At 39.8% G+C, this 23531-nt stretch overlaps 1 protein-coding gene across 2 annotated transcripts in view; it reads right to left on the bottom strand.

Moving 5' to 3' along the window:
• Positions 1 to 16399: 16399 nt before the first annotated feature.
• ACYP2 (acylphosphatase 2) overlaps positions 16400 to 23531 on the bottom strand; it is a 176050-nt gene continuing 168918 nt past the window's right edge. Inside the window, exon 4 of one of the 2 annotated variants that reach the window (XM_032352121.1) lies at positions 16400 to 16817. In XM_032352121.1, the coding sequence (XP_032208012.1) occupies positions 16703 to 16817 (115 nt within the window). In that variant the 3' untranslated portion in view covers positions 16400 to 16702. The remainder of the gene's footprint in view (positions 16818 to 23531) is intronic. The other variant, XR_004287746.1, reaches the window with a different exon arrangement.

Below are 23531 nucleotides of genomic sequence, written 5' to 3'. Positions count from 1 at the left end.
AGAGCTTCTAGTGATCACTGTAATTTCATGACCCAAGGTTTATTTTCAAATAATCCACCTATGGTACCTTACATAGAAACTGTATAAGCCAAGGATGAATGAAGGTGGTCCTAGGCAGTTGTTAGTAAAGGGCTGTGTTGGAACTATCGTGATGTCTTCAACTGAGTGGTCATGTAGTAAAGATTTATTGAATGAACAGCTATGGACATATTGCTTCTTGAGAAAGGAATGCAGAATGAAACATGGTTGAGGTGGTTACCATTCTCAAAAAGTTAGGAATCCCTAGTCTAAGCTAATTTTGATGATTTTCTGTCATCTAGCATATTTTGGGGGGCTGTTTTCCTTGTTTGCTATGAAGAATTCCAGAGACGGAGTAATGACTTGCAAGGAAGGGGATCACATCTTAGTATCTGATTATTGAGCAATCCAACATATATTCCACACCTTGTAAGTTCTGGCCTCTCCTCACTGGACCATAAGATTTATGGTTGATTCATTTAAGGTTCTCAGCACCCAGGAACGTACCTTGCAAACAACAGGCCTTATCAATGAAATTATCAATGAAATTAACTCAGAAAAAATACCTAGAAAAAACAAAATATATTATACTACTTGAGCTTTTCAGTGTTTTTAATGGACATAGGTAGTAATTGTTTAACAACTTCCTTAGAGAATCTCCACATTGTAAAACAGGTAATTAAAACTACCTTCTAAACTAAGTAACTTAAGTTTTTCAATTCCTGAGAAATAAAATCTACCCTTGATCCCTTTGATGATACAACTATTCTCTGTACTTGCCCTAGGAGAGGAGAACTCATGTTTACTGAAATTCAGGGTCAGAGCTGAGCTTAAGCCCTAGTTGCATTTTTAAAGCTCTCTGACTCTGCGTAAGCTATTTAAATTCTTTGAGCTTTAGATTTGGACTATGTCTCTTATTAATCTTTAAAAAATAATTGAATGGTGCTCACGTAGGCAGCACGTATACTAAAAAATAAATGAATAAGATCCCAAAAGAATAGGGATGAAAGAACTTACCTTGTAGGGTTATTGGATCAAATAAGGCAAGTGTAAAGCACCTTGCATAAAGTGGGCACCCAAAAGGTATCGTTTCCCGCAGCCTTGCCCTAGCCTTATTCCTTGGTGGAAGCTCACCCAGCTGGAAAGTGAAACAGCGAGGATTTGTTTTTAGATCAGTCTTTTTTACACTGACCGCCTCTGCCTAATGTTTCTCTACCTCTTGTTTAAATCATGCCAATAAAAATGGAACATAAAATTCAAAATAGGGTCTTCCTAGTGTCACTATGGTGTGAGAATGGGTAAAAATAACTAGAAAGACTAAACCCAGCAGATGTTTCAGGAGTGAACACCTTCAAAACAGGAAGGCTCCAATAGGGGTGGAGAACATAACAACCATCAGAGAGGGGGCAGGGGTGTAAAAAGTGAATGTTTGCACCGTCTACTTACAAACTGTCACCATACACAGTGCATCGTCACCAACGATGCTCTGATGCTCGAGCTGATGTCGAGGGCTGCTGTTGGTAAAACAGAAACAGTAGCAATCCAAAAATAAGCTCATAATCGCTGGTTGCCGCAGCTCCTGGTGCCACACTGTCAGCCTTTAGCGATGAGCTGAGGAGTGATGATCATTTTTTTTTCTTCTTTTTAAGATTTTTATTTGTTTGATGGAGAGAGAGACAGCAAGAGAGGGAACACAAGCAGGGGGAGTGGGAGAGGGAGAAGCAGTCTTCCTGCTGAGCAGGGAGCCTGATGCGGGGCTCGATCCCAGGACCCTGGGATCCCAGCCAGAGCCACCCAGGTGCCCCCTGATGATCATTATTTTTATATGGATGGGTAGACCTATGATAAATTTAAAAATGCTTTTCTTTTTTAGTACATTTGAAGAGTTAGGAGAGAAGCTCCCACTTAAAGAAAAATGAGGGTTTTGACCTAGAAGTTAGAATATACCTTAAAAAAAAAAAATCATAGGTAAGATTTTTAAATAGAAAAGTACAACACTTTTAATAAGGGGAAGTTTACTTCAACTATCTCCTAGGCACATCTTTTCAGTCTGACACAGCAAATCAACATTTCACAAGTCATTTCCTTTATCATTCTAACCTATCCCCTTTCCCTTATGTAACTATATAATGGAATTATATGCTCCAAGTTAAATATATTGGTGTTTACAAGCTTTTCAAGAGTTTGGAAACTTAGCCATTTTTTTTTTTTTTTTTTAAATCAGTAGGGTAAGCTGGGAGCAAACTTCTTGATTTAAATTTTCTTTCTTTCTTTCTTTCTTTCGCTTTCTCTGCCAACATTGCTTTAAGGCATTAATAATGGGTTGTAAGATTCAGAAAAAGAAATCTCTCTCTTTTTTTTTTTTTTTTTAGGATTTTATTTATTTGACACAGAGAGAGAGATCACAAGTAGGCAGAGAGGCAGGCAGGGGGGTGGGGAAGCAGACTCCCCACTGATCAGAGAGCTGTATGTGGGCCTTGATCCTAGGACCCTGGGGTCTTGAGGAGAGGCTTAACCCACTGAGCCACCTAGGTGCCCCAGAAAAAGAAATCTTAAAGGATTTTCCCATATTGTAAGAGAAGGGAGACAGCATTAGAAAGAAAGCTTCTGTTTCTGCAGTGTTTTGCCATGTAGAGAATGGAGTGGGGAATGCAGTAGTCCGTTTTTTCTCAATGTTAGTCAGTATCATGGGGACTGCGTGGGAGCCCTGCAGGCTGTGCGGAGCTGCCACCATGAACAGAGGCCTGAGCGCCCCTAACAGAAACCCAGAGGGCAAGTCTGACCTCTCAGAGCTTCTGTGCTTTTGTCCATACATTGGGAACCAACACCTACCCTATTGGCCGCAGCGATTCTAAGGGAGCTATTGCACACCCAAGATCTTTGTTAAAGCACCCTTTATTATATGCATTGGTTGGGCCATTCTAGGGTCCTCCCTCCCTCTTGGGGTGAGTTGCAAGGGAAAAAGCAACTGCCCACAGCAAACTGTTAAGTACAGTTTGCATCAGTGTCCACTTTGGCCATAAACTCTTCTGCAAAATTTGTATTTTCTTTTGCTTTTTGTTTATATTTTAGCTTCTGCTCCCTTGTTGAGCCTGCTGTGAATCCTCACTTTAAGCTATATTTCATCTGTGTTAAGACTGTTAGACTGAGAAGCCCACCTATAAGATAATCTGCTTCAAACTGTCAATAGATGGGCCTGAATAGAGTAGAAGATGGGACCAAGTAATTAACTTTTTAGGCTTTTGCTTTGAGTGGAATATAGTTTGATTAGCTTGGATGAGAACAGAAAACCTCACTAATGGGAAAATACAGTGACTTTAATTATGTTATTTCCTTAATGAATGTTTGAGGTTACACAAAATAAAATCTATAGAAGCCATATAATTTCATCTTGGCTATACTTCATGAGTTTCTCTCCCAAAGTTAGTATTTTCTTTCTGTCCTTTCCTATTCATATTTGTAAGAGTTGGGTTTTTTTCCTTAGAATTACTACTCTTTAAACTTTTTACCTTATCTAAAAAAATTTTTATACTTCTTAACAGATCCATTATGGTTTTTGTTGCTGTTGTTATTGTCGTTGTTTAGAGAGGAAGCGGGTGGGGGCAGGGAGAAGGGCAGAGGAAGAGGGAAAGAGGGACTCTGAAGCAGGCTCCAAGCCCAGCCCCACGTAGACTCCATCTCACAACCCTGAGATCCTGACCTGAACTGAAATCCAGAGTCAGAGAGTCAGACACTTAACCTTCTGAGCCACCCAGGCACCCCACCCATTATGATCTTTTATTTTGAACTGAATATGGATAGAACTGAAATTCTACTTATTTTTAATATCCTTTTTGCTTCTCATTCAGTTTTGTAGGAATATAGCATAACAGAAACCTTGCCCTAAAGTTGGAACCACTCCTTGATGACATGACTTTGAGCAAGTTTTACCTTTCTGAACCTTCATTTCCTCATCAAAAAGTGGTAATAATGATTGTCCCTGTCTTACTCCTAGTGTTTTTCTGAGGCTGACCTAAGATGGTCCGTGTGTACTACGTGACACATGGTAGGTGCTCAGCCACTTATCTGTCAGCATTACCATTAAAAAATAAATGTCTTAAGAGTTGAGATTGTTTCATACTCCTCTCTTTGCACCCCGCCTCAGGCACAGTGCTTGGGATCTGGCATATTCTTGTTAGATATTTCCTGAATAAATGACAAAAGTACCCAGTAAGTCTTACATAGTCCTCGTTATTGGTTTGCCAGCCCACCGGTTTATCCCTGCTTCTGGAATTTTTCACTGAGAGTTATGGGTACCAAAACTTGGACTCCTGGAGTGTCCTGAAACCTTGGTATTTATGCAAGAAAAGTTACATTTTTAAAAATCAGACTGCATATTTTGGGGGCATATTTTTCAGCCCTCTTTTGGCTTTGGACTTGGCACTCTTATGAAGCATGGCTCTTCACACTGGCCCTACTGATCTCACAGCTCCACAGTTTGGATCCTCTAGTCCAAACAGTATTTTACCATAAACCATCCTCATTTCTGCATTACTCTGTTTACATATCTAGTTACCTTACCCAGACTCTGTTCCCGCCTGTTTGGAAAAGGGGACTTTGACTTTTGTTCATGGTTTAAAAGGAAGCTGTTGCTGCACTTCCAGTATCCCTCTCTGCACCCACTTTCATTCCACCAGAGAACACACTTGCTGCACAGACTTTCAGGACTGGACGCTGATTGGGGCCATTTTACCAGCAGGGGGGATCACTGTATTAAAGGTCATTGCTCAGGGTTGGTGCACTTCCTGTCTCCAGGAACTGGACAAACCAGAAAGGGTCTTTCTCAGCTGGCCTGGCCATTTTAACACTCCATTCTACCTACAGCTGGATGGAGCTGCTGAAGCAGTCGTCAGAATCCTGCAACTATTTAGAGAGGGTCTAGAACTCAAGGGAGAGCACATGAGGAGTAAGAGGGCTTGCTTTGGCCTCCTACTTCAAATTAGCTTCTGTAATCTAGCTTTTAGTCATAGTCTACTTTTACTCCATTGTTGAACTGGGTCCTTGTCCAGCTCATGAAATCATGACTTTGTTTGCTGTTGGGTTGTCATCTCTTGTCAATATACTTCTTGGGCAGAGAATCCCAAATTCTTTGGGAAAATTTGGGAAAGAATACCATGGCTTTAACCAAAGCGATGTGCAAAACCAAGCCCTCGATGTCCTTCTCCATCTAGTCCAACCTAGTTCACAAAAACGTTTTAGACAACCACTGTAAGGATCTTCTTCTAAAGCTAGATGTTCTGCAGTATTAAGAGAGTTAGTCTATTCTAATATTCTCCCATTCACCCTGTTGATGAGGGCGAGAGTCCAGCCTACAGTTACAGGGATGGCTGAACACCTGACTCCTGACACTGGACAGACGACACCATCCACAGTTTACTAGTCACACATACTCAAGAGCCACAGAGATGGACACCATGCCCAGCAGGGCCACATGGGGGTTGTTGCATCAAGAACGTGATGAACACCCCGTAGCTGTGGGAGGCAGGCTTTGTAGTGTCAGGAGGATAAGGTCATCCCTGGTTTCCCCTGGGAAATGTGATTGGCTTGTTTGACTAATTTGGCAGACTGGCAGGGAACTAAAACTTGTTACTCAGAGATAAGCAGGAAGTGCATCTGGTCCCTTGGAAGGGAGGTTGTTAGGCCAGCGAATCTTTTCCCTGGGAGTGGAGAAAGATTTGCAGTTGGGTCATCCAGTGTCAAGGCAGCACATATATTGGACCTTAATTTTTTAGGATTCACACCACACAGATTATACTAACAAAACATCATACGTTCATGACCTTGGAATTTTACTCTAGATGTGTGTTTGTGAAGGTCGAACTTCCCAGTAAGATTGGGCGCTACTCTGGGAGAGTCAGCACTTAAAAAACCATGAACATTATGTTTTTGAAAAACATGATTTGCATTAAAATGACCAGTCCTATCTCAAAGTGATTTTGTCAGTTTTAGTCCTATGAATACCATTTAATACACCCAAGTTCTGTCCTTGGACGTGGTTAATTTCTTAAATGTAGCAAAGCTTTGAGCCCTAAAGGATGTGCTTGGTAGAATTTAAACTAGTTATCAGTGAAGAGTTTGAACTCGTGGCTGGCAGCTCCGCCCACGTACTGCCCTCGCACCACTGAATTCAAGCCCTGTGATGTGCCGAGGATTGACAGCTCTACACAGTTAGAGTTACCCCCAATTGCTGACATTCTGTGAAGAGCTAATGTGGTTTTTTTCCACTCTGTTTTCAAACAATGGGTAAAACAATAAAACAAATGGAACACTGGCATTCTTTTTAAAATCAGAGTTAAGCTAAGGCCTAAATACCAGAATGCTGATGTCTCAAATGTATTATTCAGGCCGCATATTTTAGGCACTAATGGGGCCCATTAAGAGGTCTTATTGTTGCTAAATTGAAGCAAATTGGTGTGAAGGAGGAAATGTGAGGAGGTCGTAGACAGATTGAAAGAATTGACAGAATATCCCCTCCATTTTCTAAAAAAAAAAAATCTAACATAAAGTCTTTTATTCATTTCAGTTTAAGTCCATTAAACTGATTTTATTGTTCTACTTTATTAAAGTATTTGTTAAATTCTATGCAACTGTAAACACAAAGCTCTTCCCCTTATAACTGTGATATAGTTAGAAAAATGACTGAAAATTTCAAAATTTCACTGATTTTTATATTGTCAGAATAATCCATTCCGTCTTTAAGATAGAATGGCTTTCTTGTACTTCTTACAAATAATCCTATCTAGATCCATCACCGTACAGAGGAACTATTGTTGTAAAGAAACTACTCATTTCACTTGCACATGAAAATTTGAAACCAAATGAGAGTTCCATTTTGCTCAACTCTTCGTTGGCATAGAAATTCCTACCCAGAGATGAACCCTGCTTTTAAAGATTAAGTGCTAATTCAGTTTCTCTACTATTAGAGTTTAATTCTAAAAACTTTCTGATGAAATCACCACTTAAAATTCTAAATTAGGTATTAGGAATTTGATGTATACATGTTTTCGAGAGGTTTTTTTTTTTTCATATTATAAAAGAACACATGCTTACTATAAAAAAAATTTGGTAACCATAGGTATAAATAAAGCACAATTTGACCTGCTAGAGACACCAGTGTTCACTGTCAGTGGATTTGTTTCCGTGTTTCCCTCTTCGGTCTAGAGCTGTGCCGTCTAATATGGCAGCCACTAGCCACAGGTAGCAGTGCCTCCCTAAACCCCATTCTGTGTCTTCTCTTCAGCAAGGCCTCCACACACTGTATGGATTCCTTCTTTCTGCTCCTACAGTCTGGAAATTGCATCTAGGTAGAAAATAATGGCAACTGAAGGGCTCACCTCATTTGTTCCCCTTTCATCGGGATCTCAGTCCTGCGTGGCCTGTGGCCCGATGTCTGGAAACAGTTCTGTATATTTTGTGCGTGTTCTAGAATTTACCATGGGAGGTTAAGTCTAGGGCTTATCACTATATCACAAATGATAGCGGAAGTTGTTGTCACCTATGTGTTTCATAACATATAGTTGATTATGGGAGAAATGTGCATAGGGAATTGAAAACACCTTTCATATATTTTCATGAAGATCGAGTCTTTTGTCATCTTAGTTTAAGTCTTTGGGGGACTATTTCTTTTTCTATATTTAATACAACAAACTCTTGAGAACCTACAATGGCCATGCTCTATCCTAGGTGCTACAAATACAGCAGGGTACAAATTTATATACATTCCTGCTCTAAAGTAGCTTACATTAGGATGAAAACACCAAATAATATGTAGACTATTAGACAGTGATAGGCACCATGGAGAAAGTGAGAACTATCTAGGGGAATGAGTGACAGTTTAAATAGGTGAGCAGAGAAAGGCTGGTTGATAAAGTGACATTTACCCAGAGACCTGGAGTGGTATCTGTGGATGTCTGCGAGAAGAGAATTTAAGTCAGAGAAATTACTAAGTGGAAGACGTGCCGAGGATCCCTGGAACTAGCAAGGAACACGAAGAAGGTCCATGAGGCTGGAGCAAGTGAGCAAGGGAAGAGCGGTAGGAGATGAGGTCAAAGACATAGCAGAGGCCAGATTGTCTGATTGTAATGCATTGTAACCATTGTGGCTTTTACTTAAAGTAGATGGCAATCGGAAGATTGTAAGCCAAAGAGTGACAATCTCATTTCTGTTTTAACAGTATCACTTGGCTTATGTTGAGCATAGGCTGAAGAAGGACAAAGGCAGAAGCAGGGAGTTCAGATAGGAAACTATAAGAGCATTGATGGGTACTGGGGTCGGGCGAGTTGCCCTGGAGTTAATGAGAAGTGGTTGGATTTGAGCATCTATTTTTTAGCTGGAAAATACAAAGGAGAAGAGAGGGAATGGTCTAATGCTTTCCTATGTGCCCACTTTCTAGTAGACAGCTCCTGTTTAGTCTTGTTTTATCTATACCTCAGCCACTGTCTGCCCCTCCCTTCCTCCTACTGGATTATTTTAAAGCAAATTAAGTATATTTGGAGAGAGAGATAACAGGGGAATGAATGAAAGAGAAAAGTCAAAGATGACTATCTACCCCCTCCACCCCCTCGGAGTTTTTGCCCTTGAGCATTGCCAACTGTGGTGTGTCACCATCAACAGAGATGGAGAAGTCTGTAGGAGGGACTACCAGTGAGGTGGGGAGTCTGTCGGGGGAATAAATTTGGAACTCAGCGTGAGACATGAATATTTGAGATGTCTAACAGAAGTCCGGTTGGCAATGTTGAGTAGGCTGTTGGTTATATGAACCTGAAGTCAAGAGAATAAGCCTGAGTAGGAAAGTAAATTTTGCAGTTACCAACATGCACATGATATTTAAAGTTAGGAGATTGGAAGGGCACCTGGGTGGCTCAGTCAGCTAAGGGTCTGCTTTCACCTCAGGTCATGATCCCAGAGCTCTGGGATAGAGCCCCCACATTGGGCTCCCTGCTCAGCGTGGAGCCTGCTCCTCCCTTTGCCATTCCCCCAGCTTGTGCTGTTTCTCTCTGTGTGTCAAATAAAGAGAATCTTTAAAGTTATGAGATTGGATAATATTGCCAAAGGGATGAGTACAGATTAAGAAGAGAAGATATCTAGGACCTAAGCTCTCAGATCCTCCAATGGCACAAAGTTAGAATAGGAGAAATAACCAAGGAGACTGAAAAGGTGTAAATAATGAAGTCAGAGGGAAATCAAAAAAGTGTGATGTCCAGGAAGCCAAATGGAAAAAGTGTTGATGGGTTTAAGTAGGAGAAAACTAGAGAATGGAGCAATGGAGTTAGCAACAATGAGACAAAATCATTCAGGATAAGAGGGGTGTCAGTAGAAGAGAGGGGGAAGCAAGAGCATAATGGAAACTGGATTACAGCCAGTATAGACCGCTCTTTGAGGAGTTGGTCTGTAAAAGGAAGAGCTATGTGGTGGTAGAGGGAGGGGTCAAGGGGAGGAGAAATAATAGCATGTTTGTAGATAGATGGCAAAGACTCATTCAGTACAAGACACAAATTGCTGGAGAAGACTGAGAATGCAGGAGCAGCATCCTTGAGGGAATGGGATCCCAGCATTGCCTTCCCTGGGGTAACCCCACATGGTTCCTCCACAGTCATCAGCAGGAAATTCAAGGAAGTACTTGGGTACCAGTGTGGGGAGGTGGATGAGTGGAACAGTAGGAGCTTGTGGAAATTCTCTCTTCTGGGGCACCTGGGTGGCTTAGTTGTTAAGCATCTGCCTCTAGGCTTAGGTGATGATCCAGGGGTCCTGGGATCCAGCCCCCCATCGGGCTCCCTGCTCAGCGGGAAGCCTGCTTCTCCCTCTCCCACTCCCCCTGCTTGTGTTCCTCCTCTCACTGTTTTCTCTCTCTCTGTCAAATAAATAAAATCTTAAAAAAAAAAAAAAAAAAAAGAAAGTCTCTCTTCTGATGGAAACAGGAAGCAAAGCCACGGCGGAATGAAATCATTGTTTAGGAGGGTGGGGATGAGAGAAACAGAACGGTTGCTGGGCAGCCATTAGGTTCTTTGCGAGGTGAATGCCAAAGGGCCTTTTTTGTCTTAATAAATATTTTTAAACCAGACTTTATGTACGGGCCTCTCTACAGTAATTTTTGCTTAAAACTTAACTCCTTCCTAAATATATAACTCTATACTGTATACTTTGTAGCTATATTCTTTAACTCAAGAACGTTTTTTTCTGTCATAACTGATTTTTCCTTCTGTTTCAATTATTCTGGCTTTATTTTTTTACCCTGCACTTTTACTGATTTATATGCTCCTTTCTTCTATTTTTTTTTAAAGATTTTATTTATTTATTTGACAGAGAGAGATCACAAGTAGATGGAGAGGCAGGCAGAGAGAGAGAGAGAGAGAGAGAGAGAGAGAGAGAGAGGGAAGCAGGCTCCCTGCTGAGCAGAGAGCCCGACGCGGGACTCGATCCCAAGACCCCGACATCATGACCTGAGCCGAAGGCAGCGGCTTAACCCACTGAGCCACCCAGGCGCCCCTGCTCCTTTCTTCTAAACACGCATTTCCGCTCTCATATTTTTTCATTGTTCTTTCTTTCACTTTCCTGCCGATGTTTTCAGATAACTCTCTACCCCAGCATTTCCACAGACTGCCTGATGTCAAAATCACCTGCGGGTATTTTTTTAAACCTACAGATTCAGGGACAAAAGCCATGAAAGATTCTGATACCTTGGATCTGGGCTGAGGCCTAGTAATCTGTGTGTTTAAATGGCTTCCTGGGTAATTCTGATAATCAGCTGGGATTACCAAGGACGGCTCTCCCATCACTGACATTTGCCAGTTCCTAATTCCAAAATGGATTGCCATTCCCCTGTTCCCTTCTGGGTTCCCTATAGTCTGTCCGCAGCTTAAGTGTGTGCCTGTATGTGGGTGTTACCTGCTCTTCAGAATGATTTTCACATCTCAGCTGATTTCCTTTAATCCATATATTTTATTTTAATCTATACATCTCCCATCCCCCACAACAATCTTTCTTTCAAAGATCATTTTTTTTTTAAAGATTTTATTTATTTATTTGACAGAGAGAGATCACAGTAGGAGAGAGGAAGGGAAGAGATCACAGAGAGAGGAAGGGAAGCAGGCCCCCTGCTGAGCAGAGAGCCCGATGTGGGACTCGATCCCAGGACCCTGAGATCATGACCTGAGCCGAAGGCAGCAGCTTAACCCACTGAGCCACCCAGGCGCCCTCAAAGATCAATTTTCATTGCATGCTGTCAAGGACAAAAGCAGATGCTCGCTGAAAATTTTTTCCTATAATAAATAACTTTTTGAGGTGTGTACTTCACCAGACTCTAAAGGATAATGTTGCCTTTACCTTAGCTGTAGTGCTTTGATCTTGCCCAATCCAGTATTTTGTTATTTTTGCTATGAGATTTCTAAGAGACTTAATCTTTTTAAATTATGAAATACACATAGGAAAGGATATGTAAAATCACTTATGAAGTTCAAATCATTATCAGGTGAACGTGTAAGGAGCTACCTGGCCTCGTTTCCCATCCAGGATGCCATTGCCTGCATCCTTCCCTTTCCTGAGGGCTTGAACTGAGAAGCAAGATGATCCCAGGTAGTGGAGAAAGAACAGTAGTTGTAATCAGAGAACAGAGCGAAGGCTTGGTTCTTCGCTTGCTACCTCAAAAAATCATACTCGAAAAGTAGGATTTCTATTCCATTTATTCTGGTTGTTGTAGATACTGCATCTCAAAACTGATGGTACATTGTGTCTACCTGTTTATGCCGATGTCCTGGAGAAGCATTGCAAGCATATTGTTAATCCAGATTAATGTGCACTGAATTCAGTTAGAAATTTGGCCTTGAAGCTTGCAAATGACCAAATGACTGACTGTAATCCTTGCTTTTTTTTTTAATTTTTTATTTTTTATAAACTATATCTTTTTATCCCCCTGTAATCCTTGCTTTTAATATTTGTTTTGAAACAGAAACTCTATTTCCAATACAATTAATCTCTTGCATCTTCTCTTTCCCTACTCATTTCTAGTATTTGTTAAAAAAAAAAAAAAAAGAGAGAGAAAGGGGGGAAGCATCAGCTATCTTATTGGAGGCTTGTGTTCACTGCTTCTGGCAATGTCCACCATGACACCATGGAAAATAAAGTTAATAAAAGGAAAACATAGTTGGAGGATAAAAGCAGCATCTTGGACATCCAACCAATCATGTATGTGTTTAGCAGCAGAGAGAGCGTAAATCATATCTCCAAGCCAGGGGGAAACCCACTTTCTGTAGAAAACCTGCTAATCCAATCACACAGTAAGTAGACTTTTTATTTCTAAAGTTTAAAATTTTTCTCAGATTCTGGTTTTATTCCAAACAATTTGAATCCATTAAGAAAAGGAAAATTACCTCTAACACATAATTCTAAATGTCAGGTTAAAATAAAGATATCCAAGATATGCTTGTAAAATACATTTTAATTAACCCACTAATTACATATCTGTATTTCCTCCTGTATGTTTTTCATTTTGGTAACATAGAAACAAAACCAAGGAAATCAATTTCAGAAATATTTTAGGTACCATGGACCTTTATGGAGGCCATTGCAAAAACGAAGAATTTATAGTACTTTTCATAAACTATGCACGTTTCTGTGGAAGGGGCTAAAGGTAGACCCTACATGCCACACTGGCTCGATAAGAGAACAGGACATGAATTCCAGTTAACATGTTTAGACACTCAGAAAAGAAGACCCCAGATACTAAATTCAGTGTCTTGTTGTTGTTTGTGTTTCTTTGAGGACATGTTGTTCTCAGATGTCTTAGGGAGAATCCTAATACACAGAAGAGAGGAGAGCAGGGCTGCTCTGACTGGAGCAGATCTTGGGACCCTCAGCTGGACCATCTTTCACAGGGCCCTTCGGTACCTCTCCTGGCACCACCTCCTGGGAGGCCCCTGGCTTACAGGAATCCTGCAAACAGTCTCAATTTAGTTGAAACTCATGATTTTGCAAATGTACCTAGGCATACAGCTAATTAATGGATAGGCTGGGCCCAGAATGCATGTCTTCTGATTCCTATTGTCTACTGCACAAAGTTGCCTAATTTGTAGTTCCCGAAATTAATTCCAGATCTAGAAAGCGCTTCCTTTGAACTAAATAATGAACATTCTTTGATATTTAAATTAACGGACACCAGAGAGAGCTACCATATGAAATATATTTGTGAACTATAGACCTTCCAAATACACGCTAATATTTGGCAGTAGATTCTGGTCTTCTGTTGTCTCTAATTGTGAACTTAGAGATAGGTGGTGCTTCTCAAAAATTCCTTCGGTAGACAGTTAAAAATATTTCATCATAACAGCAGCGACTGGCTTCCGGCACACACTAGTCGGAGTGGCTGTGTTCCCATCCCCCTCCTCTCTCCCACTGCCTGTCACTTTTCTTCCTTCAGTGCTTCTCTGCCCTTTGTTACCACAAGTAGCTACTTTTTGAAATCACCTGATGCTTTGATAAATAAATATACTGATTAAAAAAAAAAAAAAGGTAGCTACCTTTTGAAGCCCTAGGATCCTTCAGGCTGCAGGATCTGCCCCTGAGCTTAAAGATTCCCAGTGTCAGATGAAACCTCCATTGCTGCTTTTCAAGCTCAGGAGCCCATACCCTTCCTAATGGGAAAATCTCTTGTCTCCCCCCACCCCAACTCCAGTCACTTCTACAAACCCCAGCTGGTGAGTCTCTTTTGCATATTCCCTCCAGCCAAGAAGATTGTCCTGACCTTTATTTCCTGAGCTAGCTTTTTAAAGATAGGCATTTTCATATGAATATAAAAAATAGTATTTAATATACTTTTACAAATCATACCCCCTCCTTCCCGCCCCCCCCATTCTGAGGGTGTGGGCTTGTGCAGTATCATGACACCTGGTTAATTGTCACTGAAGAAGATCTTTGGCTTAATTTTTTTTTTCTTGGCTTTTTAAATGTCTAAATCTGACAACACTAAGCTTGTCAAGGTTTATTATTATCTAAAATATGTAAGTTCAAAATTCCCTATGTGAGTTCACTGTGAAAGCTGACATTATCAAGTTTACCTATAAGATGTGTCACCTGGTCTCAATAACATGGTTTACCTCTTTTTTCCCCTCTCGCTTTCTACCCATTCATGAACACTTACTTTTAATCATTATTTACAACATTCTTCATCCAGTAATAGAATTTAGTTATGTGTTCATCACTAAGCAACCTTGACTAATGTGGTTCTCTTTGTGCGGTTAGGAGATTGTGCCAGCAAAGTATGATTTTCTTACAAAGAGATCTGGCAGGGGAACTAACGGAGGGTATTGAGGTAATAAAAAGTGACATATTGGTGTCACTTCTGAGATGGTATTTTTCTGAAATCACTTAGTCTTCCTATGGGTAAAGAGATAATTTTGTTTCACATGAGTGTGTAAGAAATGTCTATTTTGTTTGCTGTAAATCAAATCAAGGCTGTTTCAAATCCCATCCTGAGAGGTGGGAAGTTAATTCTCAGTCATCCCTGGGGTTTTCTACCATCTTCCAGAAGGACCACATAAAGGGTCTCATGCAGAAAGAGCATTCAGGCAAGACTTCCCTGGTTTCCAGTCCATTCCAGGTACCAGGATGACTGTCCAAGCCACCGGTGGCTTTGTAGCACTTTGGGGATAGGAATCCTGCCTGGTGCAGGACTCCCTGGGCCTGGGATCCCACTTTTCTGGATGCTCCAGCTCCCCCCACCCCCAGGTGCAGCCATCATGTACAGGGGCCACTAGGGAAAACACACACAGGTCTCCATCTCTCGGGAAACCCACAGCCTTTGGTCCTTTTCCAAAGTCTTGGATAATCTCCTCCTACCCTGGGCTCTTGCCACTTCTGCTTCTCTTTTACCCGCTAAAGGCCAAGTGTTTGTCTTTGTTCTCAACTCATAACATCATGCCCTCTTTAAAAATAAAACCTGGGAAGATAAGTTGTCTTTAGGAGACTAGTACCAAAGCTTTCCCGGAGCTTAGGGAACACAAAGGCTTTTCTCTGTGCCTTCAAACAGGAGTAGGGAAATGAAAGGAGAGCAAAATCCAAATGAGTATCACAGTAGAGTCTGCTGTATAATATTTGACACATGTTGAGTATAATACTCAACGTGATGATAACACTAGAATAACAGGAAAGTTCTTTATTAAGTGTTCTTGGAAAGTTTAAAAAATATCTTTGTCATTCGCTGATGTTGTACTGTCATATGTATATTTGATAATATTACCATTATCCACAGGGTTAACCTTTCAAAGAAACAATGTCCGCCCCATTTCATTTCCTTTTGTCAGTTCTCATCTTGCAGCAGGTGAGGGAGAGAGGCCTGAAGTTTTCTTGCTCCACGCCATGGAGTGGAGCAGTGGAGATCGGTTCCCTAGGTGGAATGGTGGTTTCTAATGTGTATTCCTAGGGTGTATGAAATTGGCCAAGGCCGACAAGATGCAGCACAGCAAGTGAGACCAAGCGTGCAGGTATGCAGGGAACTCCATGCCCATTTCAATCCTACTAGTTGTGCTGTTTCACTTCCTTTAGGTACTTCATGTAAAATGTTGTTTTCATGAAGGATTCCAGTGTTAGAAAAATTGGGAAATCCTTGAAGGATATATGCATGTATTGACCTAAACATTTGAAACTCCCCAGCATTTGGAGTTAAAGATCTTCCTCTTTCAAGAGTGTAATTCTATGGTATAGAAATGAACCTTCCCCTTAAACTATTCTGTTGCTTAATTAATTACCATTTACAGATGAAAAATCCCCAAATGATAGGTCAAGGTTAGGGGACAGGATGATTTATTTAGACTCTCAGTTCCCTTTCTGGTTAATAGGACATTCATTGTAGATAGCTGTTGACACAAATCTTGCTGCTGGTTATACTGTAATTGTGGGGTCTTATCTGTTTCATCACTCACCTGCTTACTATACAGAACCATATAGTTCATAGGAAGCATTAAGCAGCTCCAACCTCAACCAGGATTTTAAAAATTAATTCTTTTTTTTTTTTTTAAAGATTTTATTTATTTATTTGACAGAGAGAAATCACAAGCAGGCAGAGAGGCAGGCAGAGAGAGAGAGGGAAGCAGGCTCCCCGCTGAGCAGAGAGCCCGATGCGGGACTCGATCCCAGGACCCTGAGATCATGACCTGAGCCGAAGGCAGCGGCTTAACCCACTGAGCCACCCAGGCGCCCCCAAAATTAATTCTTTATTGATAGGACTTTATGGTTATACTAATCATCACACATTTATATCTAATGACTGGGTCTTTATTTTAAACAAATGACTCAACTTCAATAATAAAATATTATGCAGAAGGTTTTAGAATTCATTTCAGACAAATAATCCTTAAATGGTTAGCTTTATTTTAAGCCTAGCCAAATAACATGTTTGCTAGAACATTCATTAGACTTAAAGATTCCATTAGCAAGTTTAAATATGCATATTAAATGTTTTGTAATGTGAAGTTTTTACTTTTTAAAAACATAGTTGAGTAAAACTATTCGTGTCAGACATTTTTAGTAACACATTCTGTTGTACCTTTCAGAACAGAAAGTTCCTTTTTGAACTCACTCTATTAATATTCTAATACAGACTTAAGAATATCTAGTGTTGTGCATTATAAGCATTAAAATTTTTATTTCTCTTCTATTAGTATCGAATACTAAAATCTGAGTAGTCAAGCTTAGAAATGAATTTTTCATTAGAAAAGTTCGTGCGGTCAATGCGAGAGCTAGGACTTCCAACTTTGCACAGCCAGGACATCCTACCAAAACAAAACAAAACAAAACAAAAATTAGCATATAATGTGTTATCAGGACATCCTATAAAAAATAAATATTAGCATATAACATGTATATGGACTAGCTGAAATAATCCTGCCCCAGGTCCCAATGGGAGTTTACTATAACTTTTACATCTAATGTGAAATAAAATTGTTACGTTGTATACATCATGTATGTATCAGAGGAACAGAGAGTTTAATACATAATCAAATTTGGACAAAGAAGAACTAATAGCAAATTAAGCACAGTTAACTGATGATTTCATACTGGAGTTATTTCCCCCTTCTTAAAACATCCAAAGCCATTATAACCTAGCTCTTAAATGTAAAAGGGTTATATTTTTACAAAGAGATTATATTTTTACAATTCTAAAGTGTAATAAAAACAATTCATCATTGTTTTTTCTCATTATCCAGCACATAGTAGATGACACACACATATACACACACACAATTTGTGCAGGCTGAAAGAAAAAAATGAAAAAATAAGTGTAAAGAAAGTGATTTTCCACAAACATTAAAATGAAATTAGATGAACATTTTTTTATCTGTTCAAAAACCTTACTACATATATTACCAAAATGACATTAAAAAGGGACAAGCTAAATGCTATGAAACTATTTTTCTGCTTCTGTAGTGCAACGGTTTTTATTAGCAAAATATGTATGTCTAATTTGTGCCTTATCTGAGATGCTTCCTATACCATTCAGGCTTATTTTAATATTGTTGACATTTCAGATATTACTGCTAAATATTTTTCCAGACTTTTTTTTTTTTTTAAGATTTTATTTATTTGACACACAGAGAGATAGATCACAAGCAGGCAGAAAGGCAGGCAGAGAAAGAGAGAGAGAGAAGCAGGCTCCCCGCCAAGCAGAGAGCCTAATGCGGGGCTCGATCCCAGGACCCTGAGATCATGACCTGAGCCAAAGGCAGAGGCTTTAACCCACTGAGCCACCCAGGCACCTCTTTTCCAGACTTTCTACCTATTAACAATTAGTTGGGATGACCGATGAAGTGAGATGACAGGTAAACAGTATGAGACAGTTTTATACAAGTGGTGGCTATTACCCAGCTGTTGCTGTAGAAATGGTCAACCAGTTTGCTCCTGTCCCCCAAGTTCTTTCAAGTTGCAAAGTCAGAGCCATACATAGCTGTGTGATATCATAAGTAACAATCTCATGTAACCTTGATTTAAAAATATTTTGTCGGCTAAAGGTGTTGGATTATCTGATAATTACTCTTACTCAGGCTAGAGGATTCCATTGACTCAAATTGCCATTGTACTATTTATTTAACCCTTTCTTTGGCTCTTGGGACAGTTTTGTGGTAAGCTAATTTTTTTGTTGTTGTTTTTCCTTCTAAGAAGCTAAGCTCAGTAACACATCTTACTTTATTCAACTCTGTTAAAATCTTAAAGCTTGAAATTGCATGTGTTGAACAAGAAAATTCAGTTGCATGAAAAGGAGCCAAGGGCTTCAATTTTAATAGTCCTATCTCCTTGAAATCTTGTCTGAAACCAGAAATAATAAAAATATATTGAGCACATTTTGCTCAGCATTGTGTTAAGTTCTTTATATAGACTCTTAACTCTGATTGACACATTAAGCCTGTATGTTATAGTCTATAGAGAGCAGAACAGTTCTGTATTTTGCTCAGGGTAGTAACAGTGTCTTGGGAGGGGGGTGAAAAATGGTCAGATTCTGGATGTATTTTGAAGGTACAGTCAATAGATTTGCTGGCAGACTGGACATGGTGTGAGGAAAAGAGAAGACTGAAGGATGACACCAGAGTTACTGGTGAAAAACTACTTGGTTGATGTGATTCATGGAAATGGAGAGACTGTGAGAAGAGCAGGTTGGGGGTGGGGAGATCAGAAGTTCAGTTTTGGAATGCTGACTGAGCTAGTTAACTAGCAGACACCTACATGAGACGTTGTACAGCAGTTGGATCTTTGGCTGGAGAAGATAAGGTTGGAATTTGTCTGCAGGTAGCCAGTACTGAAAGGCATAAAACTGGATGGCATCGCCAAGAAAATGAATATAGAAAAGGGAAGAGTTCTGAGGCGTGTGCTTTACGTTAGGGGACCACAAAGTTCAGAGCCCAGGAAGCAAAGGAAGAACCCGCAAAGAAAAGCAGCAGCATCCAGAAAAGCTGCAAGGGCATCCTGTGCCAGGAGTCAAACGCAGTCCTCCAGGAACAGGGAGGGATCAACAGGGTCCATGCTGCTGGCAGGTCAAGTAAGGTGAGGACGGACTAAGAATTAAACATGGCAGCAACACACTGGTCACTGATGATCTCACTAAGAACAGTGTTGGTGGGTGGAAGCTGTGTTTAAATGGGCTCTAGAGAGAATTAGAGGAGAGCAACTGTAACCAGTGAATCAGTACTAATGGCTCCCTGCGTTGCAATGACTAATCCATCTAGGATGATAACTCCATGTATTTAGCCAGTTGAGAGTCTGACTACCTGCTTGTAGCTGGTCTTCAACATCATTAAGAACTTTATCAACCAGAAGTATGGTCAAGAAGAAATCTATGTCACTGGTAGGGGCAGAATGGTTGTGCTGTTCGGGGATTCAGCTCTGTTTACAATGTGTATTTGTATCTGATGGAGGGCCACTTTTTACCATGTTTCCAAGCCTGGCACCCCAGTTGCTAGGAACCATTTCCCTGACCTACCTACTTACCTGGGAGTGTTCTGGTCACCTGTCATGTTGCAAGCCCTAAGGTACAAGCCCTAAAACTTGAATTGTGTGCTGTTCCTGCAGTCAGCCCTTTACAGGTATGGCTCTGGTCTGGAGATGGCAGATCTAGGAGTTCTAGCTAAAGTGCTTTAATTTTACCTCCTTGTTTCATGAAGAGTATTAGTTAAGGACCGCATAATCAAACTGTACCTGTTAATTCATTTCGATTCAATAAATATTTAAGTAGCACTGTATGCAAAGCATATCCCTGATACTGGAATGCATACACAGATATCTAAAAGGAGGTTTTTTCCTTCAGTAACTCACAATCTAATGGAAGAGTTTGGAGAAAGATAAAAATAACTATAATTCAGAATGTGATGAGCAATGAGATTTTAATATAAAGGGAAAGGAACTGGATGGGGTTAATTTCTAGACAAGGTGGTACTCAGGGACAGCTTTGTGATAGCAGTGGCATTGAAGCTAAATTTTAAATACTAGAGAAATTTCCAAATCTTAGAATAGGAATTTTAAAACAAAGACTGTAACAAGAGATGAAGAAGGACACTGTATCACTCTTCAAGGGTCTATCCAAGGATAGGATCTAACAATTGTAAATATCTATGCCCCTAACATGGGAGCAACCAATTACATAAGAAAACTGTTAATCAAGATAGAGTCATATTAATAAGAATACATTAATAGTAGGAGATCTTAACATGCCACTCTCAGTAATAGATCATCCAAGCAGAAAATCAATAAACAAGAGCATTGAATGACACATTGGACCAGAAGGAACTCATAGATATATACAGAACATTCCACCCTAAAACAACAGAATACTCATTCTTCTCAAGCGCACATGGAATTTTCTCCTGAAGAGACTACATCCTGGGTCACAAGTCAGGTCTCAACTGATATCAAAAGATAGATATTATTCCTTGCACATTGTATTCTCAGAACATAATGCTTTGAAACTGGAACTCAATCACAAGAAAAGGTTTGGAAGAAATTCATACACTTGGAAGCTAAAGACCATCCTGCTCAAGAATGTTTGGGTCAACCAGGAAATCAAAGAAGAACTTAAACAATTCATGGAAACCAATGAGAATGAAAACACATCAGTCCAAAACCTATGGGATACAGCAAAGGCGGTCCTAAGGGGGAAATATGTAGCCATCGAAGCCTCACTCAAAAAAATAGAAAAATCCCGAATATACAAACTCTCCTTACACTTTAAAGAACTGGAGAATCAACAGCAAATTAAGCCTAAGTCCTGCACGAGGAGAGAAATAATTAAGATTAGAGCAGAGATCAATGAGTTAGAAGCCAGAAATATAGCAGAACACATCAATGAAACCAGAAGATGGTTCTTTGAAAGAATTAATAAGATCAATAAACCACTGGCCAGACTTATCCAAAAGAAAGAAAAGACCCAAAATAATAAAATTATAAATGAAAGGGGTGAGATCACGACTAATTCCAAGGAAATAAAAACAATCATCAGAAATCATCAAGAGCTCTATGACAATAAGTTAAACAACCTAGAAGAAATGGATGCATTTATGGAAACCTATAAACTTCCAAGACTGAAAGAGGAAGAAACTGACAACCTGAATAGACCAATAACCAGTAACAAGATTGAACCAGTAATCAAAAACCTCCCCAAAAACAAGAGTCCAGGACCTGGCGGATTCCCTGGGAAATTCTACCAAACATCCTAAGAAAATAATAGCTTCAGGAGAATAGATATTTCAAAAAATAGAAACAGAAGAAAAACTTCCAGACTCTTTCTATGAGGCCAGCATTACCTTGATCCCAAAACCAGGCACAGAGTCCTTCAAAAAGGAGAATTTCAGACCAATATCCCTGATGAATACAGATGCCAAGATTCTCAACAAGATACTAGCTAACAGGATCCAACAGTCCATTGAAAAGATTATCCATCACTACCAGGTACAATTTATCCCTGGGATGCAAAGGTGGTTCAACATTCACAAATCAATGTAACAGAACAAATTAATAAGAGAAGAACCACATGATCCTCTCAATTGATGCAGAAAAGGCATTTGACAAAATATAGCAAAATATAGCATCCTTTCCTAATTAAAACCTTCAGAGTATAGGGATAGAGGGAACATTCCTCAACTTCATAAAATCCACCTATGAAGAATCTATAGTGAAGATCATTCTCAATGAGGAAAAGCTGAGAGCTGAGATCAGAAACATGACAAGAATGTCCAGTCTTGCCACTATTGTTCAACATAGTACTAGAAGTCCTAGCAACAGCAATCAGACAACAAAAAGAAATAAATGTATTCATATTGGCAAAGAAGAAGTCAATCTCTTTCTTCACAGATGACATAATTTATGTGGAAAACCCAAAAGACTCCATCTCCAAATTACTAGAATTCCTACACATTCCTACAGTAATGTGGCAGGATACAAAATCAATGCACAGTTGCTTTCTTATACACTAATAATGAAACTGCAGAAAGAGAAATTAGGGAATTGATTCCATTTATGATAGCACCAAAAACCAGAAGGTACCTTGGAATAAACCTAACCAAAGAGGTGAAGGATCTACACTCTAGGAATTGCAGAATACTCAGGCAAGAAACTGACGCCAAACTGACACGTGCAAGAAGACACAAAAAGATGGATCAGAAGAATAAACATTGTTAAAATGTCTATGCTGCCCAGAGCAATCTGTACTTTGAATGCCATCATGATCAAAATACCAGCAGCATTTTTCAAAGTGCTGGAACAAACAACCCTATAATTTGTATGGAACCAAAAAGGACCCCGAATCACCAAGGAAATGCTGAAAAAGAAAAACAAGACGGGGGGCATCACGTTGCCTGAAAAGCTATATTACAAAGCTGTGATCACCAAGACAGCATGGTACTGGCACAAAAACAGACACATAGACCAATGGAACAGAGTAGAGAGCCCAGATATGGACTCTAAACTCTATGGTCAAATAATCTTCGACAAAGCAGGAAAAAATATCCAATGGAAAAAAGATAGTCTCTTCAACAAATGGTATTGGGAAAATTGGACAGCCACATGCAGAAAAATGAAACTGAACCATTTGTTTACACCATACACAAAGATAAACTCAAAATGGATGAAAGACTTCAATATGAGACAGGAATCCTTCAAAATCCTAGAAGAGAACATAGGCAGTAACCTCTTTGACATCGACCATAGCAATTTCTTTCAAGACATGTCTCCAAAGTCAAGGGAAACAAAAGTGAAAATGAACTCTTCGGACTTCATCAAGATCAAAAGCTTCTGCACAGCAAAGGAAATAGTCAACAAAACAAAGAGGCAACCCACCAAAAGGGAGAAGATATTTGCAAATGACACTACAGACAAAGGGCCAATATCCAAGATCTATAAAGGACTTCTCAAGTTCAACACCCAAAGAACAAATAAGTCAAAAAATGGGCAGAAAACACAAACAGATACTTCTCAAAAAAAGATATACAAATGACTAACACACATGAAAGACTGTTCATCATCATTAGGCATCAGTGAAATTCAAATCAAAACCACATTAAGATACCACCTTATACCAGTTAAAATGGCAAAAATTGACAAGGCAAGAAACAACAAATGTTGGGGAGGATGTGGAGAAAAGGGAACCCTCTTACACTGTTGGTGGGAATGTAAGTTTGTGTAGCCACTTTGGAAAACAGTGTGGAGGTTCCTCAAAAAAATAAAAATAGAGCTACCATGTGACATGGCAATTGCACTACTGGATATTTACCCCAAAGATACAGATGTAGTGAAAAGAAGGGCCATATATACCCCTACGTTCATATCAGCATATTCTGGAATATGCAGAGATGGAAAAAGCAGAGATGTCCTTCAACAGAGGAATGGATAAAGAAGATGCGATCCATATGTACAGTGGAATATTACTCAGTCATCAGAAAGGATGAATACCTGGCTTTTGTATCAACATGGATGGGACTGGAGGAGATTATGCTGAGTGAAATAAC

This window comes from Mustela erminea, chromosome 7 (genome assembly GCF_009829155.1).
Source record: "Mustela erminea isolate mMusErm1 chromosome 7, mMusErm1.Pri, whole genome shotgun sequence".
In the NCBI taxonomy this organism is placed as follows: Eukaryota; Metazoa; Chordata; class Mammalia; order Carnivora; family Mustelidae; genus Mustela; species Mustela erminea.
This window is presented reverse-complemented; position numbering and strand designations above follow the sequence as displayed.